The sequence below is a fragment of the Amphibalanus amphitrite genome, unplaced genomic scaffold (assembly GCF_019059575.1).
Source record: "Amphibalanus amphitrite isolate SeventyFive unplaced genomic scaffold, NRLGWU_Aamphi_draft 000275F_arrow, whole genome shotgun sequence".
Taxonomy (NCBI): domain Eukaryota; kingdom Metazoa; phylum Arthropoda; class Thecostraca; order Balanomorpha; family Balanidae; genus Amphibalanus; species Amphibalanus amphitrite.
In genome coordinates this window covers 718,484-733,502 of record NW_024881770.1, presented here as the reverse complement: position 1 = coordinate 733,502, position 15,019 = coordinate 718,484, and the positions used below count along the sequence as shown (strand labels likewise).

Below are 15,019 nucleotides of genomic sequence, written 5' to 3'. Positions count from 1 at the left end.
CCCCGTCCAAAGTGGCCAACAAGCAGAGACAGAGGCAGCATCACTTCCATCAAGAACTGGTTTCTGGCTTGGAAGATGAGCTCCATCTTTGCATCCGAGTCGGTGCTGTCAGGAATCAGCTGGTCTAATGGAGTGAGAGTAGTGAGACGACTAGTATTGTATCAGAGCTGCCTGGTCCTCGTAGCATTTGCACCGATTCTTCTCGATCGGACTCTGAATTCTGTCCCTCCTGCGTATTACTTGAGGCATTGCTATGTAGCTAAGTTTTGGCAGAGTTTCATTATCCATGCTTTGCAAACAGTGCCATAACAACGCAGTTAATTAATCACCAAGCTTCTTTGTAAGTCCCAATACAGTTGAATCGCACGCGATTTGAGTGCAAAAATCAAGAAAAGTGCCAACTTGTTCCCGTAAAATATTTTGAATATTGACCTAAAAAATGAGTAATTTCCAGATAAAATAACAGCGAAATCAGTTTTCGCTTGCCAATAAAACTCACAGATATTGAAGCTCCATTATTAAAGGAACATTTTAGTATATGCCATTCTTGATAAAACTTCTTAGCCACGCAATACCAGCGCAAAATAAAGAGACACTGAAAACACAACCAATCACTCCGATTTACCATAGGAAAATACATAGAAAATGTATGTCTCAACTGCGCCAAATATACAGACAGTTATATACCTACATGTGACGTCATGATTAGCCCGACCAATCAGAAGCAAGTTGTTTTCAGCCACAAATAATTAATTTCTGAACTAACTAGGCATTTTTTTAACAAAGTGATTTTAAATTAAATCATTAAAAATTCTGAGCTTTTTTATTTTACCAAAACACACAGAGCATGCAGATAGGTCCCAACCCTATTAAAGCCACCTGACTCCTGAGGCACCCTGACACCAGGCTGAAGCTGGGTTGGAAATGCTTCGTCTTTGCAGATATCACTGGCCGCTGATTCTCGAGTGCCTGAACCGGTAGATGTCGTGGCAAAATTTGGTGTGATAATTTGGACCTTACCGCAGTCAGCGCACCCTAAAGCCTTAATAAAGAAACGCCCTACCCAGAGCTTCTGGATTCTCGTTCCAGTCCACCGTTCCTTCACCCCAGCCCACCGCCACGCTCCCTCACCTCAGCCCTCCGTTCCCAGCTTGACGAGCGTTTGGGCCTTAGCTAAGCCTTGCTGTAGGCTAACTGTGTAAACCCATCGAGACAGCCCGTCTCGGTGAGCTTAGTTGGCGAACTACTGCCTTGGGGAGGGTTTCTGGCGGATCGCTGTCCCAATAGGTTTAGGTGCGACCGACTGTCTCGGAATGTTTGAGCGGTCTCCTCCCGCTGTGAGCTAGTTTCAGTTGATATCTGTCTCAGAAATACTTTTTAAAGGAAGGTTAAACGGAAATCGAACGTAAAATGAACAGAGGAAATGGTAACGAGTTACCCCATTGAAGAATAGCGCTCGCCTACTTTAAAAGGCTTAGAACCGTTCTTCAACATCTAATACCTATGTATGCGATCGGGATTATGGCACAACTTTTCCCATTGGAGCTTTTTTCTAATACAGCAATACGAAAAGCGTTACATCGTCCACTGGCGGATCCAGGGAGCGGGCATTTAAAGTAACTATTTACTCTCCCTCCCCTGGCCCCTGCATCGCCCGAAATAGACAAAACGTACCTTATATTTCCTAATAATAACACTTTTATCAGGATTTTTTTTTTGCTTTATACTGTTCAGCATTAGATCCGTAAGGAATCGAAATCCGAGGAGTTTTTGGATTTTGGACACTTTTTTGGGGGGGTGGTATGTCCCCTACAGCGTCGAAAACGCCTTTCTGGATCCGCCTATGACATCATCTCGACTGGGATCTTGCCCCCCCCCACCCAAAATCGAATCCGCCGCCACTGGTTGCAAGTTGAGTTTTTAGAGCCTTGGTAGGTTGTAGGTTGAAAGCTGGTAGGTTGTTGGTAGGTTATAGGTTGGTAGGTTGCAGGTAGGTGCAAGTAAGTTGGTAGGGCGAGGTCAGGTTACTTGTTAGGCTGTTTTTTCTTACATTTGTGCAACACATTTCATTTTGGATTCAGGATATCAAATATGTAAGGATCTGCAATATTCATGCTTGAAAAGGGAATAAGACTTATTATTGTAAATATTTACCATAATATCATACCAAGGTCTTTCAAACAAGATGACCTCACCTCAGAAAAAGTTCCAATGCTTGTCATAGCTACACTGAGTGATGGGTCACACTTTGATGTTGTCAGCAATTGATAAGGGCAACAGTATAAAATGTCTAGCACATAATTTGGATATGTGACCTGAGGTCAGGTCAGTTTTGCAACCTCCATTTTAACACGCGCAGTGGAAGGGGGGCGGATTTCGCCCACCCCTCCTGTTTTTCGCCAATAACTCGCGCTGCAAGCATAATATCAATGTGAAATTTCGGCTACCTGTCCAGAATTTAACTGCGGATCTTCTCGTGCAAGAAGTAAGAAAATCGGCTCACAACTTTTCTAGTAATAGCGGTGTAAAGTCAAACATCCTGCCGCCGCGGCGGCGCGGCGGCGCGGCGGCCGGCGCTAGCCGTTAGGCGCCGCCTGCATTGTAGACTGTGCCGGGGCGGGACGGTTCCGTCTTTACATCGCGCTCCTTACCGCTGATTATATTAGATTCGCATCAAATTCGGTGAGAAGACTGATAATGTACGGGCAATCATATGGTCAAAGAATTTTGAAAATCGGCCGGTAACAACTTGAGTTATGAGTGTGTAAACACAAAATTGTGATTGCCGCGTTTCCCGCGTCCGCCGATCCCGCTTCAGCCGGCGACATCTTACCCTTAGCCGGCTTCTAACTGCCATATTTATTGTTGGATTATCTAGAAATTCACCATACATACTCACAAATGTTTGCTCTTTCGTAAAGTGAAAGATTAAAAAAATCGGCCGGTAACTCTTTGAGTTATCGGCGTGTAAACGCAAAAAAGTCGCTAATATGGCAGATTTGACCACATTTGACCTCATTTGACCTTGAAGATATTGACCTAGGGTCATGAAATTCACATACAACAGAGTTCCCTATGGCCCCCACCTACCCTCCAAATTTCGTCTTTCTAGCTCCAGTGGGAGCTGAGATCTTAGGGGGGGGCGACATCCGCCCCCCCCCCCTTCCACTGGGCGTAGTACTCGCAACCCTTCCACTGCGCGTGTTAAGACATTGCAATTGGGAGAAAAATGAAAATTGAAGTGCCTTTTTGGCTGAACATCATTCTAAACAATTTCAGGCACCAATGTACAAGAAAACATGACAACTGAATAAAAAAATGGCACCTGTGACCCCTGCTTATGTCCGTGAAGTCATCTCAGGTCACAAAGGCTTTGCAACAGTTCTTCGCCAATAGCTTTTGATAGAGGCGTGCTAGAGCGATGAAAACACTTCAGATGTGCTTGGTACCATGATACGAATCAGCTGATATGAAACTCACCCTGCGTTCGGAGTCTCTCGGATGACGAAGATTCTACAGGGTGCCCCAGAATTGACCGAACATTTTTAAAAAGAAATTTTGTCCGAAAGGATGAATGGGTTGCCATGGGTCCGGGTGCCCCGCTAAGCAGTGCTTGTAGCGAATGATAGGTACCAGGGACCCGCCACCCTGCCTTGCCCGCGCCCGGCTCACCGGTGATAATTTGGATCGAAAGTTTAACGTGCCGCAGGTAGATGGCGGCACGGTCCTCCCGTGCCGCCATCCCGGGTCATCCCGGGTCTAGCGTGGCCCTCTCGCCAGTTGCCAGCTGGCTTAATATAGGAACGCGGGTCAAACGACGAGGAGCTTCCCGGCCACCAACTCGCTGCCACCGAGTTAGGAGACGGACGCCTTATCCACTAGGCCAAGGGGAGGACCAGGCGGAGATTTTCTGGCTAAAAGTACGATTGCGCTCGATTCTAATTAGATACCTACGAACATTATACCTACTTTTATAAGACATCCTTTACCAATTGAGCTTGGAGACAATTTGTTTTTGGTGACCGGTCACGACTCGAGTCAATTATTATCCAGAGTCAGCAAAGAGTAGACCCTTTCCGTTTTTAGCCTTAGTTGCCAAAAGGCAATCATGGTGAATCAAGTATCGTTCTCAACTTCGTAAACAGACTTTCGGCATAGTTCTTGCTGGAGAGCTCCAGCAGCTCACCTGCAAACAGGTAGGAGTGTGCAAAGCGCAGCTATATCAGCGAGCGAAGCCAGAGAGAGCAAGAGATAACCTGATCGACAAGCCTGGGCGTGACCAAAACGGAGCATGCACCAGTCGTCAAGCTGGTGGCTGCCATGTCATGGACAACAAACGTCACCCATCTACCCAAAAACAAGCTAAACGACAGATCAGGGTCAGCTACAAAACATCAGTCTACTTTTCGACAAATTTTCGACAAGTCTTCGACAAATTTTTGGAATTTAGGGCCTCTCACCGATTAAGGTCTATGCCACAAATTGTCTAATGCACCGGTGCCGCTCATCATAGCAGTCATATTCAGGTGAAGTTGCTTGTCAGTGTAGGGTAAATTTTTGGCTTCACGGAGTTCCTATTATGTGTTTGGATTTGAAAAAGGCATTTAGAAGCATTAGACCGAAAGCAATAAACAAAATAGGAGGGATAACCCTCCACGCCGTGGACTGGGAGGATAAGTCCCTCCGTCCCCTCCCCTGTGGCGCCGCCCCTGCCTACCGGTCTCTGACCAGTCCGAATTTCATAAGCTGCTGAAGTACCTGAGATCTTATTTGTGTACTGTCGAACTGACGAGCATCAGCATTCAGCATTCTTTTAAAGAATCTTTATTTCTGTTTACTTAGCTCCATTGTGAATTACCGTTAATTGGCAGCTTTTTAAAACATTCATGAGTGATTTTTTTTTTGGTGGGGACGTCCCCCCAGATCCCTCGACGGGGGACGCGTCCTCCCCCCCGTGCCCCCCCCCCCGCTTTCGACGCCCATGGATCTGGCTATGTGATGCACAAAAACAAGATTTGGTGCGCAAAGAGCACTGACAATAACCTGAGCTCCATAAATACACATAACTTCCACATAACATTGCGAAATTGGTGCCCATGTGTGTGCCTGTTCATGATAGAAAGAGAGGGAACATAGATCTTATGATAATGGTTTTAGTTCTTGATTGTAAAGGTAGAGGTACAGCTGCATAGGTCCTGACTGTTTCACATTAAAATTTAGATACTGACATTCCCATTTCTATTTGTTCCAGTGCCCGGACAAAATGGAGGCTCAAATTCTGTGTGGCAATGCATTTTTTGTTGTTTCTCATAATGATACTCAAACTGTCATCAGATATTCTGGATAAGCTAGACATTTTCATTTTGGAGATCGAGGAACTCGAGATTCCTCCGGTAAGTAGTTCCGATGCATTGATGTTTTTCTTTGTTATTGCTGTATCTGAAGTAACTACAACTGAAGTAGCTCTTATGGACTGGGGGTCTGTATATACTATGTATATAGTTAAACGACACTTGAAAATCGAATGGTGGAAGAAATCATAAAACGACTCCTTTTGCAATCGCTTTCGATGTTCTATATCCAAAGGTAAATGAATCCCCTTCGGCCTTCTCTGGAAACTGTCTCATTTTGTTTATTTCATTTTGCTGTTTTTTAGGACGATTGACTGATATTTTTGTTTCTTCCAGCCTGTCAAATGGGAGTACATATGGAGCTTCAGCGTTTTATATTCTTTGTGTGCACTTTCTGCTTGCAAGACAAATAGTGTTTTTTATCTACAGATCTACATAGGTAAGTACTTCTTCGGCTTTGTACTTTTCACAAATATCATCCCTAATGCAGAATACCTTCCGAGAAAACCGACTTTGCGATTGCTTCGCACTTTGGATTTCCCATAATCCATCTCTGGCAGCACGCCTTTCCACCAACCAAGCAGCGTTCGTTCGCCTCGCGTTCCAACATAACGGTCTACCCGGCGTCTGCCACCCGTCTGCATCCGCCCGCACCCAGTTCGACATGACAGTGGGCGGGCATGTTACGGGGCCGAGATATGGTGCAGGAGTGGTTTTCCCGTATCTAGGCACCTTCGTCTGCTCACTTAATCGTCATTTTTAGCGAACTGGGGACCGGTAAGGTGTGCTTGGAAACCGATATCAAATATTGTTTTGCTGTGGTTGAAAGGGGTTTGGTTGGTAGCAATGGCTGTGATGTTTCTCTTTGTCCGTTCTGGACGTGGTAATTGTTTTCAAGGATACCATGGACAAGAGAGATATGTTCTGCTACGCCATTTTTCATCACACTTCTATACTATTCTAGGCAATAATATAGCGATTCTGTTTGAAAGTGAAGGTGAAAGATGCACTTCACAACGATTCGGCCATGATAGGGGCCTGCGTCAAACAGGCCATTTCACACCAATATCGGCTACGAATAAGCAACATTCGCTGAGGCAAAGCAGTGACAATAATTTTCGAGTCCGGATTCGGCGTCTTGAAGCTGTTGGCGACTCCGACTCGACTCGGGCTAGAACCGTCGAGTCCGATCGGTACCGACATCACAAACGTTGTTAGAAAACTATCCTACTATTTTTCAAACCCCAAAATCTCATTGGATCTGTATCAATCGGTCGGAGATTGACGTGGAGGGGCAAGCTGCACCGCTTGCCCCCTATGGCGACGCTAATGCATAGGCTACACAGAACTTGCCCGAGTGACCTCAGCAACCTTGAAAACCGCGGTGGAACAAAACGTTTTACTGTCGGCTGCTTTGTGGCAGCTGCCATTCCACGATTATCAGTCGGCTCGGTTTGTGCAGGGCTTGTAACGCCTTTGTGGTCGGATAAGGGATTAGCCGCTGCCCCGTCATCTGGCCGTCACCTAAGTGCGGATCAGTGTCGGTAACGGTGTGGCGGCCACCGGTAAGGAAGTGCCTTGGCTACAAACGTCCCGCGCCGCGCCGGTCAATGCACGGGGTCGTCGGACATACGGATCTTATCAGGCGCAGAGATGCCTGCGATCTGTGACTGCAGAATATTCTGCGACTACAAATGCGAGCCTAGTTGGAAATCTACGGAGTTACGCGGATATGTGTTGAAGTTATTTTGCATTATGTTGAATAATGTTATAGGTATTAGGTATAACATTAATTTTGTGTATTAATATTGTTATATTGTGTTCGCCTCGCCATGCACTTTGTATGAGAAACTTTCCTGTCGATAGTACGCGAGGAGCACTGTTTTGTGTTCCGCATACAAAAATAAAAGCAATGACAAAATAGTGGGCCAGTTGTGTCATCCTGTATGCTGAGTCTAAGCACTGCGACAATTTCACCGGGATTCCCTATGTATCTGCGTTCTGTTGCAGCTATTTCTGCATATGCATGCTAACAAAACTTCCGTCTCCGGACAACTTCCAGGCGACACTTTTGCACCGTTCATTATGTATGAACTGGACTGACGCAATCCATCGCGGGACGTCCCCATGTCATTCCTCGGCTCCGGAGAGATTTACATGCGCGGCTGGTCGCCCCCCCCCCCCCCGTCGGTCGTCCGAGGACCGTCTGGCACGCTGCTGGCACAGAGGCCAGGTCCGGCCTGACCCGGCACCTGTCCCGGTCCCTCTGTGTCACTGAGACACTCACCCGCTCTGACCCGGCCCCTCTGTGCCACTGAGACACTCCCCCGCCCCGACCCGGCCCCTCTCCGACAGGAGGTATTGCCACGCTGGGCCTGGGGCCGGCGCTGGGTGCGCTCTGCTACTACCTGCCCGACGCGTACCGGTTCGTGTCAGCTGAGACACCCGAGGAGGCGGCTGATGTCCCTATGTGGCAGGTGAGTCAATCACGAGCAGCGCGGCCTCCATCAGGTCATGGTGGCCTGACTGTGGAGAAGGTGTGGAATGGACGATCGGCGGCGGAAGAGACTGACGAGGGTAGTGACGCGCCAAACAAGTTTGCAGACTATGTGTACCAGTTTTTCGGACACTAATTATCCAGTCGCCTGTTTAGCTCGCGGTGATGTAATGCGGATATTTTTAGCAGACGTATCAGTACCTTTATCTTAGATCAAGGGCTGTTATGCTAATTGAAAGATCGTTAAAGTGATTAATGTCTCGGGTTTTGAAGTTTAAGCTGTTGACAATAAATACCATATGCCTTTTCCGCAAATGAGGCTTTCACAGGAACCTGAATCGCCAATATCCTAAATGTGCTCAACATCAGACGAGTCTCGATGGTCAACATATACATAGCCATCGCAACTTGCCCAAAATGAACCCTAGGAAACGTATAATTGATGTGGTCTCGTTTCCTTTCGCTAAAATCGTTATTGTGATAGGGGTTCGGGACTTGCGTTTAATGCCTATTCAGAAACATTATGTTTGAAATATCAGGGCGCGTTAGTTTCTTTGATTTTTCGTGTCCATAAATGATAGGCGTTTAGAAAGTTTTGATTGTATTATGCAATATGAAGCAGGATCGGAAGACTCCCTCCTCCGAGTACATAAATGGGCACATGCTAGCCTGTTGCGTTTTTAGACGGATGTTTCAACTGGTGACGTTATCGAGAAACTTACTCCGTTTGCCTGGGAATTGATATTCAGTGAATCCTTAAGTGAAGCGATGCTGGTGCCTCGCCATGCCATGATTATATGCATTTGGTGCACCAGGTTGGTGCACCACATTTCGTCAGCTAACTGTCGCGTGGTCTATAGTGACAGCTAGCTCCTCCGTCTCTGTCACGCGCCCATCTGTGTCGGCAGGGTCTTCCGTACAGCATCATCAACCTGGCCTTCCTGCTGCCCGTACTGCAAGTCCACGGGTTCGCTCTCTTCTTCAGCGGCCGGCTTCTGTCGGCTTGGAAGGCTCGCGGTACTAAAAAGACCCAGTGAGGCCCAGTGGGTCTAACTAGCGGCCCCGAGGAATCTCCAGACCCGGCGGCGGGCTGCCGCCCCTCCCCTTCACTGCCACCCAGTGTGCCTTGCTGTTGTTGCGGTGGAGTGCGAGCTTCACGGGTGCTGTTCTGACGCGTTGTTATCACCCACGCTGCTGGTTGCCTCCGTGTGTCTGTGTGTACGCTTTCAGCGTCTCTGTTACGCTAAGTTGAAAACGTGTGGTTTTGCGCTAGTGTGGAACACATGAGTTCAGTTTAGCAGGACAGAGCTGCCAAACGGGCCTGGTGCCATGTCGACTGGGGCTGGTCCCCTAATGACGCTCCCTACTCGAGTTTCCTAGTCACGTGAGCGGTGCGGGCGTCTCCCCCAGGGAGGCCGGTGCTCCCGCCCCTCCTCAACCCACCGAAGGTCGGGGCGTCGAGTCCCTTTACGCGGGACTGAGACGTCGGGACAGTTTTCGAATGCTCCCTGTTGAATACCGTGCATGATGCCTCAGAGTGTCGAACAAACAAACCAAAGTTGTGCAGATGGTGTTTAGCCGGATTACAGGAATATTACAAGCATTGTTTAGAATATTTTTTTTTTCAAACCACTATTGGAGAAAAGGAGTAACGGCTACTAAATGATTGGTGTCTTACCGTACACATCCAACGACCAAAATCTTGGCTCCGGCTGCATCAATCTTGTAAGCGGTGATCTTCTCGTTGGAGTACCATTTTGCTAATAATCCACATTTTTGTGTTCTTTTTTTCTTTCAAAACTGTTGTAATCCATGCTTTTCAAGTTAGATACGTGATCCTTTTTACCTTTTTACGTGTTTTGTCATTTTAAACAATTTACATACCTATGTTTACAACTAAAGGATTGCTTCACATTGCTGATCTTTTTCCTAGACATATTTTACGCTTCAAGTTGTTGGAGCGATGTCTTTTGTAAAGCTGGTGCACCCAAAGCTGTCCAAGACTGACAAATGACTCCGACAAGCTTGGCGAGTCTTTCCGTCACCAAAGCTGCCAGCTCACTCGGCAGTCTGGCGGCGCGGCTGCTGCCGATGCTACTGTTGCTCCCGGCACGCGCAGCGTCAGAGGGCGGTCTCTCCGACTACGTGCAGCACCACCAGATGCTCCACTACACTCCGCTGTCCGCCGGTCGCGGCCGGCGCTCGACGGCCCCGCCGCTGCAGCTCCAGCTGCCAACTGGGGACCGCGTGCTCACCCTCCGCCTGGTACCAGATACGTCCACCCTGGCGCCGGACATCGTCTACTCTGGCCCGTCAGGCTCCACGGTCGGCACCGACTCTCTGACGCCGCTCTTCACCGGCTGGGTGCTCGGCGAGCCCGGCTCGGCGCTCTTCGGCGGCCTCGTGGATGGCGTGTTCGACGGCACGATCGAGCTGGCCAACGAGACGCTGGTGGTCGAGCGGACGTCGCTGCACATGCACGGTGGCCCGCACGGTCACTCGTTCGTGTACCGAGCGTCGGATATGCTCCTACCGCCCGCGCGTGAGGGCGACCGGCCTTGCGGCGTCAGAGATGGGCACGATCCGCTGGTGTGGGACAGCGACAAGCACAAGGCGACGACAGTACCCAGTGAAGAAGATAGACAACCGCGGCAGGAAACCGTGACGCTCGCTTCCGTGATGAAACACTGGCGGAGCAGCACCGGTCGCGGTCGCCTGAAAAGACGCATCGACGATCACGATGGCGACCACGGCAGTGGCCATAATGAAGACGCCGAGCCCGACGAGGTGTACAACAAACATCACGACGGGGCGCACTCGCGCACACTCTGCTCCGTGTACGTTGAAACGGACCCCAAGCTCTGGCAAGAGATATTCCGCAATGAGCGCGGTAGTTTACGCCGCACAGAGACGTTTCTTCAGTGGCTGGCCGGGTCGCACGTTCAGGGCGTCAACCGGATTTTCAAACAAGCGATATTCGACGGCCGGCACCACCACCACGAGTACCAATTTCAGATCCAGAAGCTGGTAGTCAGCGACGACCACACGTGTCTACCCAACTACTCGGGCGTGCGCAACCGGCTCTGTTTCGACCACACCAACTCGCAGACCTACCTAGAGGCGCATTCCGACACCAACTTTGACTCCTTTTGCTTGGCGTTCGCCATCAGCTACCACGACTTTGAGCAGGGCACGATTGGTCTGGCGTGGATTGGCGCGCCGTGGGAGGGTGCTGGCCGCGGCGTGTGCGCGCGACACGCCGCGCAGGCCTTCTACAACTGGGAGACGGGTGTGATAGAGCGCAAGTGGCGCTCTCTGAACACGGCCATGATAACGCTGCTGAACTTTGGGCGGCCGGTGCACCCCCTGCAGTCGCAGCTGACTCTGGCCCACGAGATCGGCCACACGATGGGCTCGCCGCACGACCAGGGCGCGCTCGGCAGTCAGTGCCTGCCGAACGACGCAAAAGGCAACTTCATCATGTTCTACCTCTCGCAGGATGGCCACCTGCCGCGTCACCTGCAGTTCTCCAACTGCAGCGTCGGCAAACATATCCCGCGTTCTCGACTACATCACGGACGGACTCTACTTCAACTGCTTCGCGGTGAAAGGCTCGGCGTTCTGCGGTAACGGCGTCGTGGAGACGGGCGAGCAGTGTGACTGCGGGTTCACGGCGCACGACTGTCGCGACCGGTGCTGCTGGCCTCGTCACCCGCCGGCCGCCGCCGGGTCGCCCAAGAAGGCCCGCTGCCAGTACCAGCCGGGCGCCGTCTGCAGTCCCAGCCAGGGGCCGTGCTGCGACCCGGTGGCGTGTGCCACCGTGCCGGCGGAGGCCAACCACACGTGCCGCGCGGGCACCGAGTGCACGCTGCCGGCCCTCTGTGACGGCCGCTCGCTGCAGTGTCCCGCCGTCGACGAATATGGCCGAGCTGACGCCGTGCGGCGCCGGCTCGCGGGTGTGCGTCAAGGGCCGCTGCACGGGCTCCTCGTGCCTGCGCGACGGGCTGCTGCCCTGCCAGCTGACTGAGGCAGACGTCGGCGGCGACCGCAGCCAGCTCTGCGTGGTCGGCTGCCACGCGCACAGCGGCGCTCCGTGCCGACCGCGCAACCCCTGGCTCCTGGAGGCCGGCGACCCGTGCGACGGCGACCGGGGCGCGTGCGACTCGCTGCTGCGGTGCCGTCCGCTGGAGGCGGCGGGTCCGCTGGCCCGGCTGGAGGCGCTGCTGCTGGCCGGCGGCGGCACGCTGCCGCTGACAGCCACCAGCGCCGGCCGCTGGTGGCTGGCCACCGTGGTGGCTCTGCTGCTGGCTGTCGTCTGCGCGCTGCTGCTGCGCTGCGTGGCGCTCCACATCCCCTCCAGCAACCCCAACAAGCCGCCGCCGCGACCCATGAGCGAAACGCTGCGCGTGCCGCTGGCCACCTTCTTCGGACTGAGCGGGGGCGGCGACCTCCAGCTGTGAATCTCAACGGGGAAGAAGGTGGCAAGGCTGAAACGGTTTGCTTTCAGTAGGGTCGTGCTGGTGAATATACAATACGAATGTATGGTTAGTATCAGCGCCTTCCGAAGCTCTGATCATGATTCGCTTATTTATGTTGTCTCTATGTGCGAATCTTTGGACTCTGGTTGATTTTCAGACAAGTGCATGTAACTGATTTGCTCGTACCGTGGTGGGGCATTTTTACCACGATCACAACCTTTTTTTGGAAATATTTAAAAGAAAGTTGTGGGGCGCTTAGCGCTACGTGGGCGCTAATATCGAGTTTCTGAGTTGGGTATGCGCGGGCGGAAAGTTGGTTGAAAATTGTCGAAATTTGACTTGAAAATGGGAAAGTTTGACCTAGCTTCGATGACATCTGGTGTCCTGACCTTTGGCTTTGACCTGACCTAAAAAGTGTCTATAGTAATTTCGCCATTACGTATCTTTTACGTTCTTTCTCCGGCGCCTACCAAGATACCTATAAGAAACAGGTAGATCCGATGTTTGAAAGTAAAGCCCCAGTCACAAATTTGACGCACCTGTGACATTTCCTGACACCCACGTGACTATTGTATTAACTTTTGTGTTTTGCGATGTTCTGACCTTATTTAAAGTACTGAAAGCTCAAAATGTATGATTAATATATATTTAATCGGACCGCGTCCTCGGTATACCAGGTATTATTCGGTGTGCCTAGCCAAGGGTGTTTTAAATAATGCCCGAACGGAGTGAGGGCATTATTTTTCCTAAAATATTAACCGAACGAAGTGAGGTTAATATTTTCAAAAATAACACGAATGAAATGAGTGTTATTTTTGCATTTAATGCACGAGCCTGCGAGTGCATTAAATATAAACACCCAATTGGCAAGGCACACCGAATAATGCCTGGTGTACCGAGGAGGCGGTCCGATTACATTTATTATAACGACTTTGCGCCGTTCGTCGCTCAGCCCGTCTGTTTAAAAGGGCTACATTGAGGGATTGGGAAAAGAAACGGGGCTTGGTTTTCTTTTCGGGGAAACACTTGTTAATAACGAAGTGTGTACTGTTTAATCAAATTAATAGCGCCAATTGGGAAATGCAATAGTGGTATAAGTGGATTGTACAATGTCTCGCTCAGTCTCTTATATTCATATGCAGGCCCTCTTGCAGTACTTGTAAAGAACTTATGCAGCCAGGGCCGCCTTCTGTGAGAACCGTATACTGAAAACGCGTATTTACAAGCTCTGGTCTATTCCATCATCTCTGTATCATGTTTGCCTGGGTATACCTACCAGACACTTGGCCTGCGCTGCGCCTATCTCAAGTGGCTACAGCCCATTCTGGGTCTTCCTTGTGTTGGTTGGAACACCTTCTGCTTCTCTATTCGCCAGTTCTTGGGAGAGCAAACTGCAGTTTTTTCTCGCTGTCTGTATGTACCATTCGTATCCATTTTCTGCATTAATGAGCATCACCTTTGAGTGATCGGACAAAGCAGTGGGCCTATGAGATTAAAAAAGGCGTCTCAAAGCTCTCTCTGAATTTGATTTAGCTCTGTGTTGCCTTCGGTGCCTGTGTTGCCTTCAATCTCAATGCAGGCCAATATTTATTTTTTTCAGCGAGCAGCTTCTTGTGAAACCATTCGGGCTCCACCACGGAAAGAAAAAGTCTGATTAACAATATTATTCCCGGGATTAATTTCTGTTATACCGACGTTTTACTTAAAAAACTGAAATCACGCGCGCGTTTAGAGACAGTCCTCCGATGCTGCCAAAATTACTCGTGCTATCAAGATTTAACCATACTTTTTTAACATGCGTGAACGGCGCAAAGTCGTTATAATGTTGTTTAACCCTCGCCGGACCTATTGGTTTTCTACATACGCGCCGGCCGAGGGGGGGGGGGGGGCGGGTACGACCCCCCCCCCTCGCCGTTTCGCCCCTGGTGGAGCTAGCGCGTCGCGGAAAAAACGAGCGTGTGCGCCGTTACGAGACGCAGAGATTGGTACCCGATTTTAAGGTCCTAGGTCAACCGGTGACCTCTGAGGTCAGGTCACGTGCCCCAAGGTACGGTTCAGTTTTTGGTGAATAGCTTCGCAAAAAATGGCCGCAGAGCCGCGATTTTGGCAGCATCGTGTTCGCCTCGCTCAGGCGCGTCGAATGACATACTTTTTGTTCGGGTCAGGTCAACTTGGGGTGTTGACCTCAGGTCAAGGTCAGGTCAGCACCCTAAGGTCACGAAGTTGGTCGAAAGGGGTCATGTCGCATATCATTCGATTCGGCAGGTCTTCCTGAGTCCATTGGTGGCTTTCCCGACTCGCTAGCTCAATTTGATCAAGAGTTATTGACGAAAAACTAATATGACCTTGATGACGTCATAAATGACGTCACGCAAGGTCAACATTGCAAAAGTGACGCATCTAACCTTGCAAGGAGTGCATCAAATCACGATTCTGTGTGCTTGAGATAGTTGGAGATCGTTCCCGGCGCCAGAATAGCAGTTTGAATTTTTCCCCATTGACTTATGAGAGTCACGAAAATAACCTGACCTCATATGACCTTAAGGAAAAATCCGAGATATACAAGTTGTGAGACTCATAATGGATACTAGATCCTGCAAGTTTAATTTCCCTGTGACATCTCCTCTGGCAGTGAGGGTGTTGCGAAGTTGCGACATCTGAAGACCGTGCAGAGGTTCACTTATGACGTCATA

General features: G+C 50.0%; 2 protein-coding genes across 2 annotated transcripts; both read left to right on the top strand.

Annotated features, from left to right (window-relative positions):
- The first annotated feature begins 5,244 nt into the window (after positions 1 to 5,244).
- LOC122387177 (protein jagunal-like) lies at positions 5,245 to 9,414 on the top strand. The gene is made up of 4 exons (XM_043377100.1): positions 5,245 to 5,393; positions 5,688 to 5,790; positions 7,707 to 7,828; positions 8,757 to 9,414. Exons 1-4 carry the CDS (start codon positions 5,289 to 5,291, stop codon positions 8,883 to 8,885), a joined length of 459 nt encoding a protein of 152 aa, XP_043233035.1. The 5' UTR covers positions 5,245 to 5,288; the 3' UTR covers positions 8,886 to 9,414.
- Positions 9,415 to 9,858: 444 nt separating this feature from the next.
- On the top strand, positions 9,859 to 12,308 carry LOC122387148 (disintegrin and metalloproteinase domain-containing protein 10-like). Its single transcript, XM_043377057.1, has 4 exons — positions 9,859 to 11,290; positions 11,388 to 11,785; positions 11,868 to 12,045; positions 12,106 to 12,308. The coding sequence occupies exons 1-4, from the start codon at positions 9,859 to 9,861 to the stop codon at positions 12,306 to 12,308; spliced, it is 2,211 nt and encodes a 736-aa protein (XP_043232992.1).
- Positions 12,309 to 15,019: the final 2,711 nt, after the last annotated feature.

Coding starts and splice junctions, on each gene's coding strand:
- LOC122387148 (XM_043377057.1), top strand. CDS start 9,859: ATGACTCCGACAAGCTTGGCGAGTCTTTCCGTCACCAAAGCTGCCAGC. Junction 11,786..11,867: donor AATATGGCCGAGCTGACGCC/GTGCGGCGCCGG, acceptor CTGCCCTGCCAG/CTGACTGAGGCAGACGTCGG. Junction 12,046..12,105: donor CCGTCCGCTGGAGGCGGCGG/GTCCGCTGGCCC, acceptor TGCCGCTGACAG/CCACCAGCGCCGGCCGCTGG.
- LOC122387177 (XM_043377100.1), top strand. CDS start 5,289: ATGCATTTTTTGTTGTTTCTCATAATGATACTCAAACTGTCATCAGAT. Junction 5,394..5,687: donor AGGAACTCGAGATTCCTCCG/GTAAGTAGTTCC, acceptor TGTTTCTTCCAG/CCTGTCAAATGGGAGTACAT. Junction 7,829..8,756: donor CTGATGTCCCTATGTGGCAG/GTGAGTCAATCA, acceptor CTGTGTCGGCAG/GGTCTTCCGTACAGCATCAT.